Genomic DNA, 23,626 nt, shown 5'->3' with positions numbered 1-23,626 from the left:
CGGGCGGGCCGTGACATGTGGCCGTGCTGGCTGTGCCCGCAGGTGCCGGGCGCCATGGCCCCCCCCCAAGGACATCATGACCAACTCGCACGCCAAGTCCATCCTCAACGCCATGAACGCCCTGCGGAAGAGCAACACGCTCTGCGACGTCACCCTCCGCGTGGAGCACAAGGACTTCCCGGCCCACCGCATCGTCCTGGCCGCCTGCAGCGACTACTTCTGCGCCATGTTCACCAGCGAGGTCGGTGCGCCCCGAGACCGCGGGCTGCCGCCGGCCCTGGGTGCTCCGCGGGTGGAGGAGGCAGGGCCGCCCAGTGCTCGGGCTGCTCTCTGTCAAGCTGCTCGGCAGCCGGGCCTGGATCCCCTCGTGGGGGCCCGGCATCCCCCCGTGGTGGCCCTGGAGCCCTCTGGATCCCCCCGTGGTGGCCCTGGGTCTCTCTGCATCCCCTCGTGGTGGCCCAGGATCCTCTCCTGGGGGCCCTGGAGCCCTCTGGATCCTCTCCTGGGGACCCTGGAGCCTTCTGGATCGTCCTGTGGGGGCCCTGGAGCCCTCTGGATCCTCTCCTGGGGGCCCTGGAGCCCCTCGTGGTGATTCTAGGTCTCCTCATGGTGGCCCCAGAGCCCTTTATCATGGCGTGGTGGGAGTTACCAGCTGCAGTTGGGACCGTGGTCCTGAATCATTGTCTGCTGCGTGACCAACCTGTGCACCAGAGAGCTGCCGGGCTGAGCGGGCAAACTGGAAGGCTCTGATACATTTACTGATTTGTCTAGTGGTGGTTTATGGTCTTCATGCTTCCAGGCATCTTTCTTGCAGAGGGTACCAGCCCTACCTAGGGCAAAGCTGAGTGAGCTGTGGTGTGCGCCTTAGAGTGGGTGGTTAATTAAGGCAGCCCTTTAAAACTGAAATGGAGGTATTTAACTCATGTTCTGGTCTCTCTTTCGCACTGGCTGATCAGCTGGTACATGTTGGGTTGTGCTGTTGCTCTTGCGGAGAGGATGTAACCTCCAGCACTGGGCTTGGGGGTGAGACTATAAGCCCCAGTTGCTGCACACGGCAAATCTTGCTTGTGAGGACCTTTGCTCTCACGGTACTTACTGTATTGACTCGCACTACCTGCATGCTATTTTTCTGAATCACTGAGAGGTAATATTTAAGCTACAGCTAGCACTCATTCGTATTGTTAAATATGAGATGCTTTGCCTGGCTTTGTCTTTTAGAAGTTTGAATCGATCTTTGTGGCTTTTTCTTACAGAAGATGCTTTCCTTATTCTAGCAGCTTCCCCATTAGCAGGGAGAAAAATTGCTAAGTAGCTCAAAGGTCCTAAAGACCTCCCTGCTAGCCCAGCAGTTCTTGCAGGAGAGAATAATTTTCTTCATTGTTTTATCCGGCAACGAACACTGTTGGCAGAGCTGTCTGAGTGCCTACTTCTTTCAGTGCTTGTGTCGAGTGAGCAGGTGTCTTAGTTTTCATAGTCCTGTGCAAAACCACCAAAAAAGAGACATATGTAGACTGACCACATACCGATATATTTTCTGTCCATGTCTTCATGAAATTTGTAAATTTGTCAGGTTTATGCTCTTTCTCTGCATAAAGGAAATTTAATTAAAAAAAAAATACGCAAAGCAAATTCAGTCCCTGGAGGCTGAAGTTCTCTGTTTATCAATAGCTTCAAGGTGCACAGCAGTGTAGCAGACTGTCTCTGCTTCTTTGTGTTTGCCTCTATGTTCCTGTCAATGTTTTTGACTTCCTGCACTTTATCTAGGCAGTCTACAGAGATCTGATCACTCTGTGTGCTACAGATCATTCTTTGTGGCTGCTAACAAAGGCTGAGGATTGGTATACTTTGGGATCTAAGCTGACACCGTCTCTCCTTCCTTCTTTATACTCTCATTTTAACTGTAACATTGTAGTGACCTTAATTCATAGATGTAATTCTTCCTAGAAAAATAAGCATGTCCAGTGCCCAGTGGGCATGATTGCTCGATCTCTCACGCTCCCAAATTGCCGCTGCTTTAAGGCCTTTACTTCTTTTGCTTAGTTTGTATTTCTTCCAAATTTGCTTTTTCATATGGAAACCCCAAAATGACAAACCTGCCAAGTGGCACACACAATTACCGAGTGTTTGTGAGAGCGTTCTTTCCAGGAAATGACAGCTTGGTAAGCCTCAAAGTGGACCTGCTTCCTATATGTGTCAATGGCAAGTATGTTGGTGAGTGTAGTGGGACAGCATTTGGTCGCTCTCCAAACACTTGTGGGTACAGAGTGTTTTGGCCATGGCTGTAACTTGAGGGAACTCAAAATGCTGTATTGCGTAATGGACCAGCAGTCTCTGTGAGGGCTTCCTTTGCATTTCGTCGCTCGCCTCCTGTGAATCTGGGGACTACTTGGCTAGCTGTAATGCCTGGCTTTTGTCAGATGTGGGCTACACAAGGCTTTGTTCAGAACTGATCCCTGGCTTATGTCCACTGTCACTCATAATGATACATCTGTGCATGGCCAGTGTAGTACTGAAACTGTCATCAGAGATTATCATCATCAAGAACTGTGTTTGCCAATCCATGCATCTCTGGTTTCCTTCCTTCTCTCACTTCTGACTTTAACATTTACTTTAAAAAGTTCTCAATCTTACTTAGTATTAATTTCTTCCCATTTTCTGTTCCCATTTTCCAGAATGAGAAGCCACTGATCACCTGTTGAACCCCTGGCTTTTGACAACACTTTTCTCTACCCCTGTGCTGAGTAGTGTGGGAAAACTGAAAAGCCCATCAGTTTTACCTACAGGGTTCTTCCTTGTAGTGAAAATTGAAGAGCAGTTTTAGTAAATGCTCCCCTGGATCCTAGTTCTGTACTGGCATTTCTGTCTTTGTTTGGACAAGTTAGCATAATTCGGGATGTGTTAAGAGCTGATTGTTGGCTCCACCTCAGAAAGAAACTAGTCTGCCTTCTCTTGGAGGCTATGTTCTAGAAACTGAAGGTGGTTTTTTTTTCCCCTAGAACTTGGAGAAATATTCTTATTCTGAAAATAAACAACTTCTGTTTCCAAGTTCTTACAAGGTCATCTTCACTGTACTGTAAATGCCTTCCAGGATGCAGTGAGCCACGTATTAGCACTGTCATGCCAGCATTTCTTTTCCCCTATAGGTGAGAAGAAATTGAAGGGGTTTATTGCAATATACTTTTGTGTATCTGCATTAGTGAAGGCAAAACCAAGAAGTGGCCTTAGATAAGAAAGTGGTTCCAAAATTTTAGGCCTATTGTCCTGCAGAGTGAGTTGCATGATTTACGGATGGAATGGGAGACATCAACATTATGTTTCACAACAGAGCCATGAACTGCAGCCCTTGCCTTAAGGCTTTCAGCAACATAGGCATCCTGGGGTAAAACTTCTGCTGTCTCCAAGTGACTCACCTTAATTACGGGAATGTGTTTTCCTGGATGCTGAAGTTGATTTCTGGATCTGTACTGCTGCATGCTTTTTATGATGTGTTAAGAAATGTGCTTGCATTAGTGAGTATTAATCCCTTACGGCTTTACTTCCTGCTGGTTAGCAGAACTCTGATATTAAACAACAAAGGGTGACACTAATCTGAAATTCTAACAGCAGAGGTGTAGAGAGATGTCTCATACCACTAAACACCTACAAAAGGAAAGCTGCTTGTGCTGTTTTGATTAGCATTGTATGACCATAATTTTGCATTGCTTCTGAGTCCGAATATGTGGATGTATTGATAAAAGAGGGACTCTGTCCCAGCAGCACAGCGCTAAGCACTCTATACAGTTCTCTAACACTGCATATGCAGTCTGGAGCTACAGCTCAGAGTCTTCATGGGATGTTCAGAATCAAGTTGTCTCCACTCTGATATCCTTCTTTAAGGTATGATGCTAGGATCCCAAGTTATTCTGCATCACATACATTGTGTACCTGAAATATTTTCTTCCTTCCAAGCAATCTTAGCACGTGAGCAAACTGTGAGACAAATAACAACCAAGTAGTGGAGTGTAGCAGAAGTACAAGGAAAGCAGGAGGTAATCGTCTCTATAGTATTAGTGTTGTCCCTATGGTTTGTGTTTTGATCAGCAGTATAAAGAGAGTATGTACATGGCTGATTATTGAATATTGGTTGTGGGGACAGGAGCTTCTTTACCAGCTCCAGGCCGATCTGTGAAGAACAGATGTCTACACCTTCTACCTGATGCAGTGTAATACATTACCAGGAGGTCTGGTGCCCTTGTAATCTGTCAATAGATGTTTGTAACTTCCTATCCTCTTTCTTCTAAGTATGTATGGTCTACATCTCCATTTGCTTGTTGGAATCATGTGACCATCTTGTCTGATCAGTTCTGACCTTTGGTGACATCTGTGTCCTTTATCTGTTGTACCAAACAGCTTAGTCTTGTTTTGGAAATGTTTTGTCTAGCCCAAGTTAGGAGCTCATTTTGGCTTCTAAATGCAATGCATGGCCTGTCATACAGCAGGTCAGACACGGTAATTTGGTGTTCCTTTCTGACTCTGGATGCCATAAAGTTCGTTCACTGTGTCAACAGACTTGAATGGCCTCTTCCCTCAAATTACTTTGAGTATCACCACTACCTCCTGTGTTTCTCTTCTCTACAGTGAAACATATCTCTTTGCATCATAGAAATGGCTCAGTCTTAGCAGAGAGATTTCTTTTCCCTTCTGCTGCTGTGTCATCAAATGCCTCTGCAGGAATATCCTTGACTGCTCTTATTTTCTCTACTGCTGTATTACCTCCTTTTTCCCCAACTGTGGCAGATTCTAAGCCAAGTGATCATGCTTCCTGTTCACTGAGTCTCTGCTCAATCTGTCTGTAACCAACTTCAGGCTCATTCTTGGCAAGAAAAGTCAATGGCTTTCATCTGAATCGTGCTTGCACTGATACTGACTACTTCTTCAGAAGTCATGGGAAAAAAGGTTGGTTTTGCAGCATGCTGCATGGAGACAGCCTTCTGCTGAGGTCCATTCATGCTGACGAGCTTGCAGCTATGTGCAGGGTGTGATTAGTGAGTCCACCTGCTAGCCCATTGTTCATGAATCATCAGATGCTCTGCCAGCAGCTTCGTGATGGATGCACTGAACCACAAAGCTGATGATTTGTGAAATATAATCTCAGTTTTGTACCTATAGAGGTACAAATTTGGTGGATTTGCAGAATTTATTGTTCCCAAAGATTGACTGTTGAGAGGATAACATTCCTTGGAAAAAAAAAATTACTCCACAATTATGTATCTTGGAGGTGATAAAATGGTCAGGGAACAAAGTCAGGATTGTATAAGTACCATTACTGTATGTACTATCGTTTTCTTTTCAAATGTTTAAGCTAAACCTACATTTAACCTTTAACTCTGAACTTTCTGGCCTATAAATAGTTATCCTTTTTAGGAACCTTTACCATAAGCTTGCAGAATGGATCAGGAATTGACCAGTTAGGAAAGAGTTTGATTTGGTTTGATTTTAGAGCAGAGTGGTGAGGTGGGGAGTCCATGTACACTGCAGTGTGTCGTACACATCCAGCCCAGGGAGGAATCCCCTTGGACTGTTTCTTGTAGTAAAGATTGGAGTTACTGCATGGAGGAGGGAGTTTAGTTGCCTTGCACAAATGACACATGTAATTTCTGCTATCTCTAATCTCAGCTTGCTTGTTTTACAATGCAGTTTGACTGTTCTCCTGATCCCTAATGAACTTCGTCTCTTTTACTCACCCTGTAAGTGAATTCTGTAGGGAAATTCACTCCTTCCCTTATTCTTTCAGTGAGCACAAGAAGAGAAGGGACAAATCTCTGTTGAAACCTCCCGTGACAGATAACATTTTAAAAAACTGCTGACCATTGTTGGCCATTACTCAAAAATAAACCTTTGTCTCCCTTCTAATTTACAGCTCTCAGAGAAAGATAAACCCTATGTAGATATCCAGGGACTGACAGCCTCCACCATGGAAATCCTGCTAGACTTTGTATATACAGAAACTGTTCACGTGACAGTAGAAAATGTCCAAGAATTGCTCCCAGCGGCATGTCTGCTTCAGCTGAAAGGTAATTGCCAAGTATCAGCACAAATTGCACGATTGGTGCTGTTTAGGGATTTGGTTTGTCTGACCTTCTGTAAATGGAAGACAGATTGTGGGAGGCATGATATTTATAAGTACTTATGTTAAACTTCTTCTGTTGTCTTGTGCGCTCTGGTCTTATTGGTAGAGGAACTGACTTGGGTGGAAAAAAGATGATAAAACAGGTTATTGTTCCATGTTTTGGGCTACTGTATTTCTGCATGAGAATTCCCAAGAGGAATTGTGGGCTGTATAGCACATAAACATTACAGCTCAGTCAACTTATAATAATAAGCAAATCCTACATGTCATTTGACGTGCCATCATAGCATGTCTGGGTCGTTAACAAACTGGTTGATGTCATTGCACGTGCACCTATGGAGCTATCCCAGGCAATTATCCCAAATCCCAGGCAACTATCAAAAAGACATTGGAGAAAACCTAGAAATCTGGTATGTCCACTAGCATATACATTTTTTGTTTATAATCCATGAAGCTGCGTACAACTCACATTTGAGTCTTTTCCTAGTATATCAGACTTACTTAGTTTTTGTGTTTAAATAGAATAGACAGAGATCAAAACAGCCCGAACACGTGGTCTACTGCTTAGTGTTTTCACGTCCCTCCAAAGAAATACTTGCATGTGTGTGTTTCTGTAGTATTTTTAAGCTTATTATTTGAGTTGGAATTTCATTATTGTTTAGAACTTTCTTTTCTGAAGCCCTTTCCAAAGCAGTGGATTGATAGTAAGCATGCAGTGCTCATTCACCCCTCCAATTTTCCGTAGGTGTGAAACAAGCTTGCTGTGAGTTTCTAGAAAGCCAGCTGGATCCATCAAATTGTTTGGGCATTCGGGATTTTGCTGAGACACACAATTGTGTTGATCTAATGCAAGCTGCAGAGGTCTTCAGCCAGAAACATTTTCCAGAGGTGGTTCAGCATGAAGAGTTTATCCTCTTAAATCAAGAAGAGGTTGAAAAGCTCATCAAGTGTGATGAAATTCAGGTAAAACCTGAAAAGTACCGTTACTGTGCAAAGCATTGAAGTAAAAAATTGAAACCAGTCAGAAATCAGTCCATACTTCTAGGGTGGACTTCTCACACAGTTCCTGAATTTGAAATTTAATTTCCAGGAAGCTTCTTCTAATTTTTTAGCCATGTAATCTGAAATTGATCAGTAACATGTAGCTTCTGTGTAAGAATTTGTTGTCACAAAAGTGTTTCTTGCAAGTAAGACAATCACAGTTAGTTACCTCTGCAGAGTTTTTGTTCTCTTGTCTCCTCCTTTCCCTGGAGGAGAATTCAGAGGTTACAAAGACAAGTTGTCTCAATGCGTACATTTCAGAAATACCCCCAAGACTTTAACTTCTATTTGTAGACCTTTGCATGCTACTCAGCAGCACAAAGAATGCATATGTCATCCCAGGCATTTGGGTGTCCTCTACTTCTACAAGCAACAGAATGCATGATGGTGCAGGGTAGTCTGACTCTTCAGGGAGTTATATGCAGATTTAATTCCCTTAAGGTTGGTTTCTGGAGGATTTACTATTTGGCTGGAACCTGTCAAATACTTTTTTCCATGGCATTCTATGAATAAGTTGAACGTTCCTTGGTAATGGGGAGGGGACTTGATTTTTTTTATTGAGATGGACTTTGTTGAGAGTTGATGCTTGCTTCAGTTCTAAAAGAAGTGATTGAAGCAATCACTATTCAGAGTTCACAGTAACTCTTAGAATGCACTCTTAGAAGCAAACCAATGTAAGTGATATCTTTGGTAGAATTCCTGAAAAGCCAATACAGGGGTAGCCAGGGGAGAATTCTTTATGTATGCCTTGAAAGTCTGCCTTGAAAGTGGCCTTCAGCCAAGCTGACATCCTGTTGTTAATAAGCCTGCTTGAGAAAGAATATGCAAGATAGCAGTGAAAGACCCTGGCACAGTCTGAGATCAGCACTGGAGAAGGGCTGAGTGTATTTGGTGTTTAACAAACCGCAGCTTTAATGCTGTGAGGGTTTGAGCTCATGTGGGTTGTGGTGAGTACTGTCATAATGCTTCTGGACAGTGAAGAGGAAATAATGAGGAACTTGAGAGTGACCCAGCCAAACTAATCAGATGATCCACACAGGCGAAGTAAAATTCATTGTGGATTGGAAGGACTGATTCAGGCCTTGCAGACGCACAGCAAGGTGTGCATTCATTGTAATACCTTAAGAAGGTGAAGGGAGCAAATCTAGGTGTTGCTGTGCCAGTGCAGAGGTGGCGTGCTGTATTAGAAGGTACTGAGGGAGCACCCTTGGAAAATCCCCTGGCTGTTAGAGAAGTATAATGGCAGGTCCTCACTGTGATGCTGTGTTTAGTGTTACTCATCGTTTATCAGAAAACAGAAATGATTTCACGAACAACAAAAATGTTAAATATATCAGAGGACAGTCAGTTCGGTAGGGAATAAAACGATGTGGGACTATTGCATTTAAGGAGGAGGTAGGGAAAATTGGAAACAATAAAGTACTCTGCTCTCCTTTTGTGAGCGCAGCTTGTCCTTTCCCTGTAATTCAAATAAAAAGAGGCCATTTCAAATTATACTGTAACAAATATAAATCAATGGCTTGGAAGAATTGCCTTACATAATTAACCTCTGTGGCTCCCTGCTTCAGAACATTCTGCAACAGACAGCTTCAAACTGAACTTCAAAGTGGACCAGTCATATATCGGTGGGAAGGCTCAATCCTCGTATTACAGTATTTACTTTTATCTTCACATTTAATAACAGTTGACAGACCTCATGATAATAAATTCATGTCTGATTTGCTTTTACATTGGATGATCTGAAGATGCGCAAAAAGAAAACCGAGCCTAAATAATACATTACAGAGCTTTTTACAGTTCTTTTGCTTTTGGTAATCGTAGGTGTCCAAAGCACCTGAGGTTCTCTAGAGGTATCAGACATAAATGGTTTAATTGGTGTGATCTCTGGAAGTGGTGTAAGTACCAGCATGTGCGGGTCCTAAATGGAGAGAGAAATAAACTAGTCAACAAATAAATTAAACAGTAGAAATAAACAGTAATATTCACGCCCTGAGGTTCTCCACTCTGAAATCCAGTTGTTTATGGTTTCTTAAATGTGGATTGAAATAAAAAAAACCTTAAATGTACCTGGTATGGCTCAGGTGTTAAAGGGGCAGTGCGTGGGCAGGGGGCTGCAGGGGGTTAAGCGAGACACTGCTCCGTAAAAAGGAAATACGATTCTGATCATCTTTGTGATGGTACTTTGCATTTTGCAGGTCCGCTGAGAAGTTGGGGCAGCTGCCTTGCTAGTTACTGTCTGTCACTGCGCTCTCTCACCAGTGGTGGCTCCCAGCTTCTGGCTCTGCTGTGTACCATAAAGCTCACTTTTCTGGCACTCGTACTGCCAGTTGTTGATCTCAGCTGTAAGGCAAAAACAAATGCAGTTTTAAGGGAAAAAAAAAAGAGGGGATTTCATAGTGCTTGTAAATACTGCTCCTGGGAATTTCCGTAACAGACTCTTACTTGAAATGTCCTGCTCTCTTGCTAGCTGCGAAGCAGTGTCAACAGCCTGGAAGTTGTCTGTTCCATGGCAGTAGCTGAAATATTATCCTGTAGTCTGATCAGTGTGTGCTTCCTCTTTCCAGGTGGACTCCGAAGAGCCAGTTTTTGAGGCAGTTATAAACTGGGTGAAGCACTCAAAAAAAGAAAGGGAAGCATCGCTGCCAGAACTGCTGCAGTACGTGCGCATGCCGCTTCTCACCCCCCGCTACATCACAGACGTCATCGACACCGAGGTATCGGCAGCCTGGGCCCATGGACACAGAACAGCTGGGAGCCAGTATCTGTGTGTGATTGCCATGTTCCCTAGTTAAACTCCTACTGTCCTAACAGAACATGTTAAAAGCTGCTTTCTCTGCTGATGCTTTTTGATGCTGACAGTATGGAGTTGTCCCTGTTCAGCAGGAGTGCCCACTGTTTTACTCAGAAGTAGTTTGCTGTGCCAGCAGTTACAGCATCCTACTTTTCAGCTGGAAGGGTGCCCCATCCAGAGCAATTAGTCAGTTGTCTCCTCTGATATATGTAGCACCTTTCTGCTGTCATCCATTATAGTTTCTAACAAGTGCTTTCTGCCTTTCATTCATAAGCGCCAGCAGGTCTCCTTCACTAGTCTGAAGGCTGCTGGCGTGCGATCCTAGGGAGGAAATGGCTCCTCAGAAGTTTAGGTTCAGATGGCAAGCATGTACCTTTGAATGAGAAGGACAGCAGCTGTGTAGGAGTCGGCCCAACACAGGGCTAAGAGCCATATCTAATACTGCTTCTTTGTGTGGCTGGGGTGTTGCAGAGGCAAACCAAAATGTGGATGATGATAAGTGATAATTAAGCTTTTGCAATGGAAGTTTAATTCCAAACACGAAGTGATGCTGACCCCATGAAAGGTTTGACAGGAAGGCACAGAGAAATTCAAACCAGCGTTCTGGTTTGATGGTGATGTGAGATAATCAGTGGTTACTAACCCTTGTCACCTGACAGGTGCTGAATAACATTCTTCTCTACATAGAGAAATGGCTGATTTAGCAACATTCATCTCTAATGTGGTACAACTGCTTTTTAGGGGTGTTCTTAAATAAGGGCACCTAACAGGCAGTTAAATTATGCCAGAACTAAAATGTGTTTAGTCAGATTGTTATGGTCCACTTTAAACTGAAATTGAAACTAATGTGAAAGGGACTGGTACCAAAACAATTAGATCTGTTCCAAAACCAGCCTAACGTGGTGTGTACACAGGGCCTCAGCTTTCTTACTGCACAGAATGGCCTCTCCAGTCTGGGAGTGACACACACTGGTGGGACATCATCATCTCGGCACGCAGAGTAGAGTGTTGGCCCTGCATGGCATCATCTCTGAACACCCTGGCCTTCTTGCACAAGCACCAAGAACTTGTAAAAATAAATCTTAACTTATTGCAGCAGCATATAGCGCCAAATGCCCAAAACGGAACTGAACACGAACATTCAGGGGAGGTTGGTCCAGGCCCTCAGCCAGGGAGGGGAATTACACAGCATTATGCAAAGAGAAGATGAGACTGTCCTTGGGCTCCAGGGCCCCCCCACTTATTTTGAAGAAGACCTTACTACTTCAAGCTAATAGATCCAGCTAAACTGCTTCATTGTGCTGTGCTCCTTGTTTCTTCTTTGATGGCAGGTGCATGCTGAGAGTTGATTATGTGGGGCAGATCCAGCCAAACTGATTTCAAGTGTAGTTTCACTGCCAGTCCCCCTTCTCAGATGTACTTCTGCTGGCTTAAATGTAGCAGAAGTGGCTTTTCCTTAGTTTTCCAATATAGTTACTTTCATTGTGGAACCTGCAGTGCCAGACTTTGTGTGAGAATTGAGCCATATCTTTTCAGCTGCAGTCCAGTCTTAAGTTGTCTCTGCATTTCTTTGCATGCAGTATTTGCACCATGACGCTACTAGCCACAGCCTGCACACAAGGCATTTTTATGCTGTCTGAACTGACAAGAGTTGGCTTTAGGACAGTTCTTATGAGGGATCTTAAAATACATTGCATGCACCAGTGACTCATGTTTTTCCTCAGCCTTTTATACGATGCAGTCTGCAGTGCAGAGACCTCGTAGATGAAGCTAAGAAATTTCATCTTCGGCCTGAGCTCCGGAGTCAGATGCAAGGACCCAGGACAAGAGCACGTCTAGGTGAGCAGCAGAGGAAGGGACACTGAGAAGGTCTGGGGCGTTGGCAGGTATTGTATTATACACCATGTCTAGTGCCTTGTAGTTGCACTGAAGTGCTTCACAGCAGTAACTTGTCAATCCACAGTCCCCAGTGGTACAGGAAAGGGACTAGAGCAAAGGACAGAGGTATGTTTTTTTCAGAGCACAATTGCTTAGTGGCAATGTGGAGACTAGTTGGTTGCCTTTAATCCCTCTGCTGTAACCATAAAACCAGTTTTCTGAGTTGTTGATGCCTCCAGATATGTTTGTCTCAGCATGCAGCTGCCCATGAAGTGTGGGAAGAGTTTCTTCCTGTCTAAAAAGGCAGGTATCAGTGTCAGAAACAAAAAGCCGTGAGGTAACAGACAGCTGTGTTGCAGTGAAGGCAAGTTTTCAGCAGGGAATCTCAGAGGGGAAGGCACAAGGAGGGAGATGGAGAGGTCCCTCTTTCCTTTCAGATGTACTTTTTTTTTTTTATTTTTTCCCTAGTCTTATTAAGGCAAATAAATGATGATTTCTTCCTCTATTTCAGTAACTCCTACCAAGCACAGTCACTGAACGGTTAGGAAAATGCTTGGTTTAGGGGTGTAAGCACTTGAGAGCAACATAAACAGTAGGAATGACCTGCAGAAGAAGGAAAACTATTTTAATGGCTTCTTTATGACTATGGCTGTTCCTCACATGACGTCCCCTCTCTTATCTTCAGACTCACTCTCTCAGGACTGTCTCTGCCATGCCTTTATCGCAGGCACACTCACAGGGCACTGCCATCAGTGCCAGCATTGACTCCTTTTTCTGCAAGCAAACCTACCTGCATGTTCTCTGGTGCTCCTGCTTTTGTAGTGGAGAGGGACCCTGAAAAACCCTTCGTGGCCATTTCCTGTTATTGACAGTGTTTTAGGGGACAGAAATAAGTTTAACCACTAGAGGAGGAGGGCAAATTAGGTTTGTCAGAGAGACACATTGATAAAACTTTTTTGGCCTGAATGGAATGTTATTATGATGTTGTTTGACCTCCAGCATAGTCCAGGCCACAGCATGTCTCCTGGTTTTGTGGGAACATCCTACATTGGTTTCAATGACATGCAGTTCAGCTCAACCTGTCATTTTAGAAAGACACGTTTCACTTTGTTCTTATGTGAAATGCTTCACCTGATAAAGGAGACATCACAAAACTGTTTTATTGTTTAATTGTACAGATTAAAACTGTGCACCTTATTGCTAAGGTCCATTTTCTGGATTCAACCCTACCTTTTTTAATTGATTCAATACCATCTCCTGTCAGCAGTGCTCTTATCATGTGTCACAAACTGTGATCAAGTTGTGTATTAACTTTCTATGGGATAAACTGAAATGATTGCACTTTTAGCTATTAGACTGGACAGGAAGCTTTCCAAGTTGTTGTTGTTGGAGCTCTTTTGTGAATCCTTCCCAGGTTTTTTTTTTTTCATTATTATTCTTCATCTGAGGTGGCAGATGTTTTGCTTTGTGACAGACAGGCTCTTGTTAAATCTTTGTTGCTTGGTGTTCAGTCCTTCTGCAATGAAAAGCTGGACAGTTCTCAACTCTAGTAAAACTTCCTGTTACAGAAAGGGCCCAAGGGATTCAGAGGATGCTCATCTATTTTTAAAGCCATGATAGAAGCCTGCCTTCAAGGTAATCATTACAAGGGAAGTTAAAACTCTCCAGGTCACAAGTCTTATTTAACTGTCAGGGAGAAAATAAGAAAAGTTCAGCGACCATCTCAAAGAAAAGAAAGTAGAGGGAAGGCAACTTTGAAATAAAATACATATAAATGTATTTTATCATTTATGAAACAAATGAAATAAAATACATATAAATGTACATATAAAATACATACTGGGAAAATATTTCATTAATTTTTCAGGCTTCAGTCAGCCTGACTTGTTTCTTGGTGAAGTGGTGAACAAAGGTGCTATCTGGTCTGGATGTCACTTGCAAATGAGGGGAGAAGGCCTTGTTTTGTGAGGAGGCTGCAAGAAAGCAGCCATTCTCCTTCAGCTTTCATGGGGTGGTAAGAGGTTTGGGAAAAAATCATGGAAAGAATACGAAAGAAGATATAAATGAGCTAACTTCAGCACCTAACTTAGCCAGCTTGTCTTCTCAAAGTGCCTCTAATACTAGGAGGAACAGCAGACAGCTCCTAACACCTGAGTTAGTCTTACTGCCGTGCACCCTGGAAGGGTTTCTCTCTCTTCTTCCCCACTGTGGATAGAGGGAATCCAAATGCCTGTAGCCAGGTTAGGTGCCTGCTTCACAGTAGTGATCAAAACAGGGATTGAGAGGCAGCTTGTTGCACCAAGGAAGGCTCTTTGTTTCTTTGAGTGTTTCCCTTGAGGTGACCCTTTGGTTGTGAAGGGATTGACTTGACTTTGCTCTCCCTTTTTTCTCTAGGAGCTAATGAAGTCCTGCTTGTGATTGGCGGCTTTGGCAGCCAGCAGTCACCTATTGATGTTGTGGAGAAATATGACCCAAAGACTCAGGAGTGGAGTTTCTTGCCAGTAAGGAACCATTTTTGACCACCACTGGGTTGAACAGGCTGTGATCAAATGCTGATCCTGTAGCATCAACTATATAACATTCCTCTTTGGGCTATCCTTTGCGTTCTGCTTAGAATTTCTGACAGAAATTCTTTAGAGTTGCTAAGATTTACATAGTGAATGCTGAAACTGCTTCACATTTGCAGATTCGCTAAGTAAGCTTTGTATAAGAGGTGGTTGTCATATTTCTAATCAGATGAGCCTACAGAGACCCACATCTTTTTTGTGGGAGTGAGAGCTATCATGTTTCTTATTGAAGTGGTGTTAAGCTTTAACGTTAGTGATGATAATTGAAATATCAATAGGAATAGTATAATCAGTCCTGCTTTCAGGCAGACTGCATGATCTCTCTGGTTTCATTGTTTCTGAGCATAATGGGAGATAGTAAGGAAGAGAGAATTCCTGCACTGAGGACTATTTCTACCCAAATTTAAAATCACCTTTATCCATGTGAAATGGTGGAGAACTGCCTCATCTTTAATATCGCTAATCACAGAAGACCCAGTATCACCTGGTGTCCCAAAATTCTGTTCTTTTTTGGATGCTAAAAGCTTCAGGTATTTTCATCAAATATTCTGAGTCTCCACATTTTCCCATTAACAGTCTCTGCAGGGAGCCAGTGGGAGGCACACAAACATCTGAGATGCATCAAAGATTCAGTAGCAGCATAAGATAAATGACATTTAGTGCAAAATGTTTTAGTGCAAAGAGACTTGGCCATGAGAAGAGAGCATGGCAGAGACAGAGTACAGGCAGAGGAAGGCAGACGCAGTCATTAAGGCTGTATCTTTTAAATCCATAGTGCTGTTTGCCTCTGTGGTAGTGGGGCACTTTCCAAAAGAGCAGCAAAAGAGGATGGAAGAACAGCAGTTGGTCTCAATGCATCATTGTTATTTCCTCTCCTTGACCTTTTTGGTTTTCTTACTGTTTTAGAGCATTACCCGTAAGAGGCGTTACGTTGCTACAGTGTCCCTGCATGATCGGATCTATGTGATTGGGGGGTATGATGGTCGCTCTCGTCTCAGTTCAGTGGAGTGCTTGGATTATACATCAGATGAGGATGGTATCTGGTACTCCGTGGCTCCGATGAACGTACGGCGAGGCCTGGCAGGAGCCACGACCCTTGGAGGTATGTCCCGGTCACTGTACTGGCAGGGTAGTACAGCCTGTTCAGTTCTCGTCCTGAAATGCCCTGAGCTGGTATGTGCCGAGTGGGATGGCTCCGAGGGAGGAGGTGAGTCTGAAATTCTGCCTTCTCGTCATTTGGATGTATAAGTGGAAAATTTGCCCACATATTCTGAGAGGAGCTCTGCCTCCGCTTCATTTTTATGGCATGTGTCTGTGCATCAAGGGAAAGGAATGCTATGAGGGATTATGGAGTGGGAAGCTCTCGGGGTGGTGACAGTGTCGCATATTACTGAGCACAGGACACCTAGTACAGCAGCAACCATCCAGCACTGGAGAGAGGCTGAAACTGGAGCATGTGCAGAGAAGGATTCTTAGGACAGACTTGGAAGAAGAAAACTACTTTACTGAGCAAACCAGAACACTTCAGCTTGCTTATGCTGGCAAAGCAAAGGCCAAGAGGAGATACAATTGTTCTCTCTGAGTATAAGTTGGCACGAGAAGGAGATGGGCAGTATAAGAATTGAATAACAGCAAATGGTTATAAACAGGTCAGGGAAAAGTTGGTGTGGAGAGGAAGTTTTCTAGCCACTAAAATAGCAGTCGGTCCAATGAATATTCTGTGCTTTAATGCTTATATTAGAATATCTTCTTAATAATTAATATTGGTTAAGTCTTATTAAGTGTTATTTAGATTGTTAATAATCTATTATAATGAAAATTCTGTTAAAAATGCATCTGCTTTGAAGATGACAGATTTGTGAAAACATTGCATGAATTAGGTTCTCCAGTATAAGGGACTGATCTTGATGATCCAGACATGTCTTTTGGATCTTCTTTCCTTTTGCTACCTGTGTGTTTACTACCTTGTAAGCCTTTACTTGTGGGAGGTGCTGACATGATGCTAGTGATAGGCAGGGTTTGGCAGTGTTTCAGGAGGTTCTGCAGCATGGAAAAAATAACTGGGGCATGTGTGTTCCCTTTCATCTATCAGCAAGAAGCAGATTCAAGGGTCAGATGGGGTTTGTATGTTTTGTTTCTTGGCTCTGTGTGCAGGCTAATGCAGTGAGCTCAGGTGAGGAGGCTGGGTTTGTCTTGGCTCCGAGTGTGCCAAGATCCATAGTTTTTCCTGTATTTTGCAGTCCGTGGTGTAGTTTTGCTCCATCTGTGACAGCCTTCTTGCTCCATGTGCATGCTTGATACATGACTCACTGAGTCCAACCTCTGTCTAACATTGCAGACATGATCTATGTTTCCGGTGGGTTTGATGGAAGCCGACGTCACACCAGTATGGAACGATACGACCCTAACATTGATCAGTGGAGTATGCTGGGAGACATGCAGACAGCACGGGAAGGAGCGGGGCTTGTTGTAGCTAATGGAGTTATCTACTGCCTCGGTAGGTATCCTTAGGACCTCTAGGCATTCTGCAGATACTTGCTTTTTACAGAAATGACAGCGCAGATGCTGTCTGTGGGAAGCACCAATTATGTCACGTTCAGGTAGAAGAGAAGGTTTAACTTCACTGCACTGGGCACTGCACCGCTCTGTTGGCAAATGCAGCCTGTTCTCACTGTTACCATCACAATGGCTTAGACTGGAGCTGCCATATAACTACAGTAAATGCTGTCAGAAGCAAATTGGACACAATCAGCCAACATTTGAGGGATGGCTGAAGTGCGGGGGATAAGCAGTGCCAGCTGAGGTTTGCATGGACTGGGCAGTGGCTAAAATGCCCTACAGATGAAGCAGATAGCCACAGGACAGAGGGTCCATCTGCTCCACACAAAGCAACGTTGGCTGTAGTGCTCCAGAACTGTATGCTGAGCCATATGTTTTCCAGCTCTTCTCTGTAGCACTCATTTCATTTTCAGAGACCCACAGCAGCTGTGAATACGGTGAGAGCGCTAGAGGGCAAATCACTCTGAAGACTTCAGTAAGCTTGTTCTGTAGATACACCTTCTGGGCCTTAGAAAAGGCAGGCCCAGTGCTGTACCCACATTTGTTGCAGTCCTGTTCCTGTGGAGTCACAGATACTGGACGCTGGTTTATGGGTTTCACTTCCCTCTCCCAAATTCCTCTTCCTCACACTGTCCCCCGAGGCAGATGCTCCTTTGCTGAAGCTGCACAATGAGATTTCTTGGTATCCTCTTGTGAAACAGCTCCATGTAGCCTCCTAGCGTCAGCTGGCAGCTGTGGGCTGCAGCACACAGACCCTGAGCCAGCGCCAGGTCTGGAAGCTGTACATCTGCTGTAGTGGGATGGCATCGGCATGCTCAGAGGCAGCTTTGGGCAGTGCGGTGCTAACCTGGTTGTACTGGTTTGGAGAGGTGATGCTCTCTCCCAGCACGGCCCTGTGCAGTGCAGGGGCAGAGCTCTCTGACCTGGCTCCGGCCTGGCCTTGCAAGCTGCAGGGATCCTCTTTGTTCTGCCAGCCCCAGCGTGCTGTGAGTTGTGCTGATTGCAGTGCAACACTGTGCTAAGGATGAACCAGGCATGTTATTGCTCTCTACGCAGAAAACATTTTCCAGAAGTCAGACCCATTGTTTGCTCCTGTATTTTGTTTCAGGTGGCTATGATGGGCTGAACATACTGAATTCTGTAGAGAGGTATGATCCCCACACTGGACACTGGACAAATGTCACCCCAATGGCCACTAAGCGCTCAGGTAAGAGCCCACAGTGCCTTGAGGTCAAAATGTTTTGTGCTGCACTGAGGAAGCAGTCACTGCTGGTTTGTTCTGCTGCCCTGGAGGACGTTGACTCACCCCAGTGGGTGGTTTGACTTTGAGAAGGGATGATTTTAGGATATGCTGACTTAACTCCCCAAGAGAAAGATTAATTTTCACATGCCTGATGTCTCTATCCCATGCTAAGATGTGTATAGAAGAATATGGGGGGGTTATAGGTTACAGGGTGGGAGAGGAAGTCTTGTGTGACTTCCATAACTAGGAACAGCACATGGCTTGGAGAAAAGCTAGCAAGGAACGAACTACAGACCATAGTGCAAGACAATGGGACAGTTTGCTAAGTTGGTGCTTGTCAGCTGCACAGGACACGGCAAAGGCAGGAGTGCTCTGACAGGCTAGTCCTTCACCTCCTCTGTGCTTTGTGAAATGCTGAGCCGCAGCTCCTGGGGCAGCAGTAACGCAGAGAGCAGCACTGCCAGAGCAGTGTCACTCTGCAACAGTCTTATGCTAATTACTTGAAACATGGTGCAGTCACACATGAATTACCTGCCACTAACTCTTATTTTGTCTTTCCTGCTTGGCATTCTATCTGAGCTTTAAGTTTGGCAGCTGTATCTAAGAGAAAAATATAGTTTAAATCCTACTTTTGGAATAACTTTCTGTCTCGGCTCTCCTTCATTTCTCAAAGGAGTTCTTGTGGGGCTCGTGCAGCTCCTGTGTGCTCAAGTGTTGGCCCTCTGCTACCACACAGTGCCTCAGGCCACCTGCCCCAGACCTTCACGGCCATGCTAGCGAGCAGCCATGGCCTTGCTCAGCCACATGTGGATGGGCGGGATGCTCAGTGCCTCCACAGCTTTGTGGTTCTCAATGGTGTAGTTCTGCTGTGCTTACAGGCTCTCTTCCAAAACCGTTTTGAAGTTGCTTTTTCTCCAGTTCTTTCAGTAAATGCCCTTTACAATTAGCCTAGGCAGCATTGTTTCTGTTCGTTGTCTGCTGCAGTGTTCTGGTTTAGGGACAAGTGCTGATCACTCAATTAAAACTGGTCTCTGTTCTAAACACATTTAAACTTTCTTGTTCCTGCAGTGGCATTCACCAAAACCCCAAGCTTTAAATACTTACTCCTGTACAGGGCTATTCCTGTTAAGTGTGGGTTGGAAAGTATTTCCCATATGCCAAGAATGGATTTGATTTAGAAGTTGGTTACTTTCCACATCCAGGAAGACCCCCCATTCAAGCACGAGAGAAAATCTGTGGGTGTTCCTATGTCAGAGGCAACATGCAAGACCTATCGACGGATCTCTAGAAAGCTTAAGGATGAGACAGCTTTCCCCAAGGGGTCTGTTGTGTGCACCAGAGAAGATGGCTTTGGGCAAGACCAAAAGCAAAGAGTTCAAGGGGAAAACCTTTTATAAGAAGGGTTTCCCAGGTCCATGCTAGCTTCCCACAAGACTTGGAGGCTTTTGGTAGCAGTGCCTCGGCCCGCAGAGCAGGTTCCTCAGTGCCAGAAGTGAGCAGGAACATTGTGAGGCTCTTGACCCTGGCACTGGCTCAGCCAGGTTCCTTCCTTAGTGCTGTGACCTGGAGCACCGAGATCTGAAACAGGGCTGTGCCCGAGAACTTTTTTTGGCCCATGTTTTTGTGCTGCTCCTCTGTGGTACTAACACCCCTAACTACAAGTAGCTTAGGTACCAGTTGCACTTGCAAGCTCCATCCTGGTATCAGTTTCAGTCCATCCATCCTGGTGACCTTGGACCATGTAGGATTTATTTTGCCCCAAGGCTTTGACACTCTTTCTAGAGTTGTCTGCATGCAGGTCTTTGAATTCCAAGAAAGACCAGGACTAAAAGTAATCTTGCCTTTGCTCACAGAGATTGTCATCTCCTTGTTTCTCTTCATCTCTTAGGACAAATTCTGGAGGTAGGCCACCCCTCAGAAACCACAGCCATATTGCATTGCTAGACCCGACTTCCCTGATTAGGCCTTGGTCTGGTCTCTCTTCTCAGCCAAAGTCTTCCTCACTGAAGCCATCAGAGAGCCCACTGGGGCAGCCTGGCCACTCCCAGCTGTTTTGGTGCTCTCAGCAAGGACAGACAGTGAAAGTGAGGTTGCATTTAGTGGAACAGAAAGTCTCTTATACCCTGTTTGTAGAAGAAACAGATCGGTGCCCAAGAGCTGCAGGGTAGCTGGCTTGTTTCCTTTGGGATATTCATCAGTGCAATGTGTTGATGGTAACAGCCTGGCAGGGTTTACTCTGTTCTTGAGATGCAGCTTGAAACAGCAACGGCTGTCGGCAAGAGCACCTAAGGCCAGTAAGTGCATTGTTATCTTACTGCCTTCTTTGGTGCTTTACCTGAAGGGGGCTGCAGATGAGGAACAGAGGCTGGCAGGGGTTTATTTTCTGCTGTTGTCATAAATTCCCAGTTGGGCCAACTGCATTATTGACTGCTTTTACTGGGTCAGGTGAACAGATGCTTCGGCCACTTACGTCTCTGTGACTGTGCAATGGACACCAGTTTTCATTTCCCTGTCTCCCAGAGGAGCAACGTCGAAGAAATCCCTTCTCCAGCTTCACATGGAGCAGCGTCATTCTCCTTGCTACAGCCGGGGGCTGGGTGACACCAGGGAGCCAGAAACACCAGAGAAACCTGTCTCTGTGTTGACAGAGTCCCAGCCAGCAACCTGCCAGCAGAGCGAGCCTTGTGCTGGTCTGTTCAGGGAGTTGGGGTGTCTTTCAGCCAAGGTGAACATCTCATGTTGCTAGTGCTGCCCTGGCTGCAGTGTTGCTCAGTCCCCCTTATGCCAGAAGTTCAGCAGCATTTGGTACAGTTACAGTTTTTCGTGTATCGTATTGGAGACAACAACAACAGAAGGCACTGGGTTATGACAGCTCTTTTGTGGGAGATGTAAGAAAACATCCTCTGAAGAGAGAGGAACTGACCTAGTTCAGGCTTGTAACAGCGAGCCCCAGGCATGGTGCTGACAGGGTCACTCATGGGTGTAACTGTGCCATCTTCTCTCTCTCCAGGGGCTGGAGTGGCTCTGCTGAATGACCATATTTATGTAGTTGGTGGGTTCGATGGGACAGCACATCTCTCCTCCGTGGAAGCCTATAATATTCGCACTGATTCCTGGACAACTGTAACAAGCATGACAACTCCCCGCTGCTACGTGGGGGCCACTGTGCTGCGGGGAAGGCTGTATGCAATCGCTGGGTAAGTGGCTGCCCTGGGCTGCAGAGGGAGATGCCTGCGTGTCTGTTGAGGTGATGCAGCCTGCTGCCCTGTTTCAGGTGGCCTCTCCTCACATTTACATTTCAAGCTTTATGAGAGGAGAGAGCCCACAGAGTCACTGTGCCCAAGCTAAATAGGCAGTGTGATGGTCCAGGGCCAAGACAGGCAGAAGAGTGGCAGCAGACAGCAAAAGGAAACCTAATGCAGTGGTTTCATTTCAGTCCATTCCTGCTGTATGCGGCTGTCCAGCCTCCCAGGAAGGGCTCTGAACACCTCAACCTCCTCAGCAGCATCCCTCACCTGTAACTTTCTCTCCTTCCAGATACGATGGCAACTCACTGCTGAGCAGCATTGAGTGCTATGATCCCATCATTGACAACTGGGAAGTGGTAACCTCCCTGGGGATGCAGCGCTGTGATGCTGGAGTCTGCGTCCTTCGGGAGAAGTGATCTGGAGGGAACTTACAAAGAACATCCTAAAAAGTCTCGGCTGGAGGAAGAGTCCCAAGTGATTTGCAGTGACTGTTCTTGAGAGTTGTGGATGCTGTGGAAATAGGCACCAGAACAGCAGCTTTCTGTGCTGCTTTTGACTTGAGCATGTGCATAAACGTGTTATCTCAGCAGTCATTTGAAATCGGGGGCTCTGTGTGAAGCTGGAGAAAGGTGGTGAAGTAGGTCAGGAGAAGCTGCATTCTCTGCTGTTCCTGTGGCTAAGTCTATCGGCAGAGCAGAGATGGCCCCAGCCTTGGTGACAGCCAGCCTGGTGAACGCTTCTAAGGACATGTACATACACAACTGGGTGGTCTCTTCAGCCACTGCAGGACCACACGGGTCCTCTGGTTGCTCTTAGCCACGTGGATGTGTGAGGGTGAATCCAGCTGCTCTTATGTTCCAGCTTCAAATCATCTTGTACATACTGAATGTTGAAACATGCTCCTCAAGCGCACATCAGTGCAGAGCCAAATTGAGTGAGCGTGTGTAAGAGGGTCCTGCACTGTAGCTGTGTCTGCAGGTTCCTCACAGGTCTGCACACAAAAGGAGTCGCAGATTAAAGCTGTCAACTACTGAGACCCAAAAGCCTGAGGCTGCAGGGGGCAGAGTGCAGGAGGAAAAGCTCATTGCCTGGTGTAGAAGCAGGTCTGCAGCAGTTGTGCTCAGCAAGGTTCATCACATCATATTTCCCTCAAAAAGCTTGACAGATCCAGCTACAAAGTGCTGTTTTCTGGCAGCGGGAGCCTTGCTGTGATGCGGCAGTGCCTTTGCTCCCACCCCTGTGGGGAGGTCAACCTTGTAAAGGCTGAGGCCCTGAAAGTAGGGACGCAATTCCTACTATCCCTGTAGATCTTGCTGGTGAGCGACTGGGGTTTGTCCCTGGACAAACCTCTGTCCAGTGCACCCACATCAGCCTTTCAGTCAAGTTCATTGTGTTGATTTTCCTTTTAGCTAGGATTTTTCTGCTTCCAGGGCCGATTTGGAGTGACACCCATGATTCTGTTTTGCCCTTTGTTCTCAGCTGTTTATTGTCCTGCCTTGTAACTCCACATCTTCTTACACTAGCTATCCTTCACCTGCCCCACAAGCCCCAAGTGAGAGCTTCATCACTGGCTCACTAGAGCACTCTCCTCAGCATGTCTCCTGCCTTGCTCTGTTTCTGGGAGCATGGGCTCTCCTCCGCCATCAGCTTGGCCCCTGCAGTGCCTGGGCTCTGTGTAGTGCTGCTCGTTGAGCTTACTGCTGACTCCTTGCTTGGGGGACAGGGTGGGATCAGGGATGTGGTAGCATGACTTAATTATGCACTTTCAGCCAATGCTCTGACTTTCTGCGTTTGTTTCTATCACACAAGTGTTCTGTGGTTTTGTTTCCTATGTTTATTTTTTAATGAAAATATAAAGAATAAAATATTTCCTGACCCAGTGGGAATTTAGCTTCTGTTCTCTACCTTCAAGACATCTGTCTAACTACTGTGTGGAGGATATGTACAAACACCGTGTTAAACCAGGCAGCCACCATCAGCTGTGCCTCTGCCCTGCAGCTTCAGTGTGGTAGTAAAAACCAACTGCTCCATCTGTTGAGATCCACGGCACAAAAACCTATCGGGCCTGGAGGACTTGCTAACTGGGGGTGAATTTCTTGCAAGATCTGCTTGAGAAGACTGTGGCAGCAGAGATGAGGAAAAGGCTGTGATAATACTGTTATAATAGAGCCCACAGTTGCAAAAAATAAC

At 45.4% G+C, this 23,626-nt stretch overlaps 1 protein-coding gene across 1 annotated transcript; it reads left to right on the top strand.

Annotated features, from left to right (window-relative positions):
- Positions 1-23,315, top strand: KLHL12 (kelch like family member 12). Its single transcript, XM_030000585.2, is given in 12 exon segments — positions 1-60; positions 62-241; positions 5,900-6,053; positions 6,855-7,072; positions 9,715-9,864; positions 11,666-11,780; positions 14,214-14,320; positions 15,293-15,488; positions 16,725-16,883; positions 18,054-18,152; positions 21,199-21,385; positions 21,726-23,315. Coding segments are annotated over 12 exon segments (1,737 nt in total). The 5' UTR covers positions 1-15; the 3' UTR covers positions 21,853-23,315.
- The last annotated feature ends 311 nt before the right edge of the window (positions 23,316-23,626 follow it).

Source organism: Aquila chrysaetos, chromosome 24, assembly GCF_900496995.4.
Source record: "Aquila chrysaetos chrysaetos chromosome 24, bAquChr1.4, whole genome shotgun sequence".
In the NCBI taxonomy this organism is placed as follows: domain Eukaryota; kingdom Metazoa; phylum Chordata; class Aves; order Accipitriformes; family Accipitridae; genus Aquila; species Aquila chrysaetos.
The sequence above is the reverse complement of the archived record's forward strand: the minus strand, read 5'-3'. Positions and strand labels throughout refer to the sequence as shown.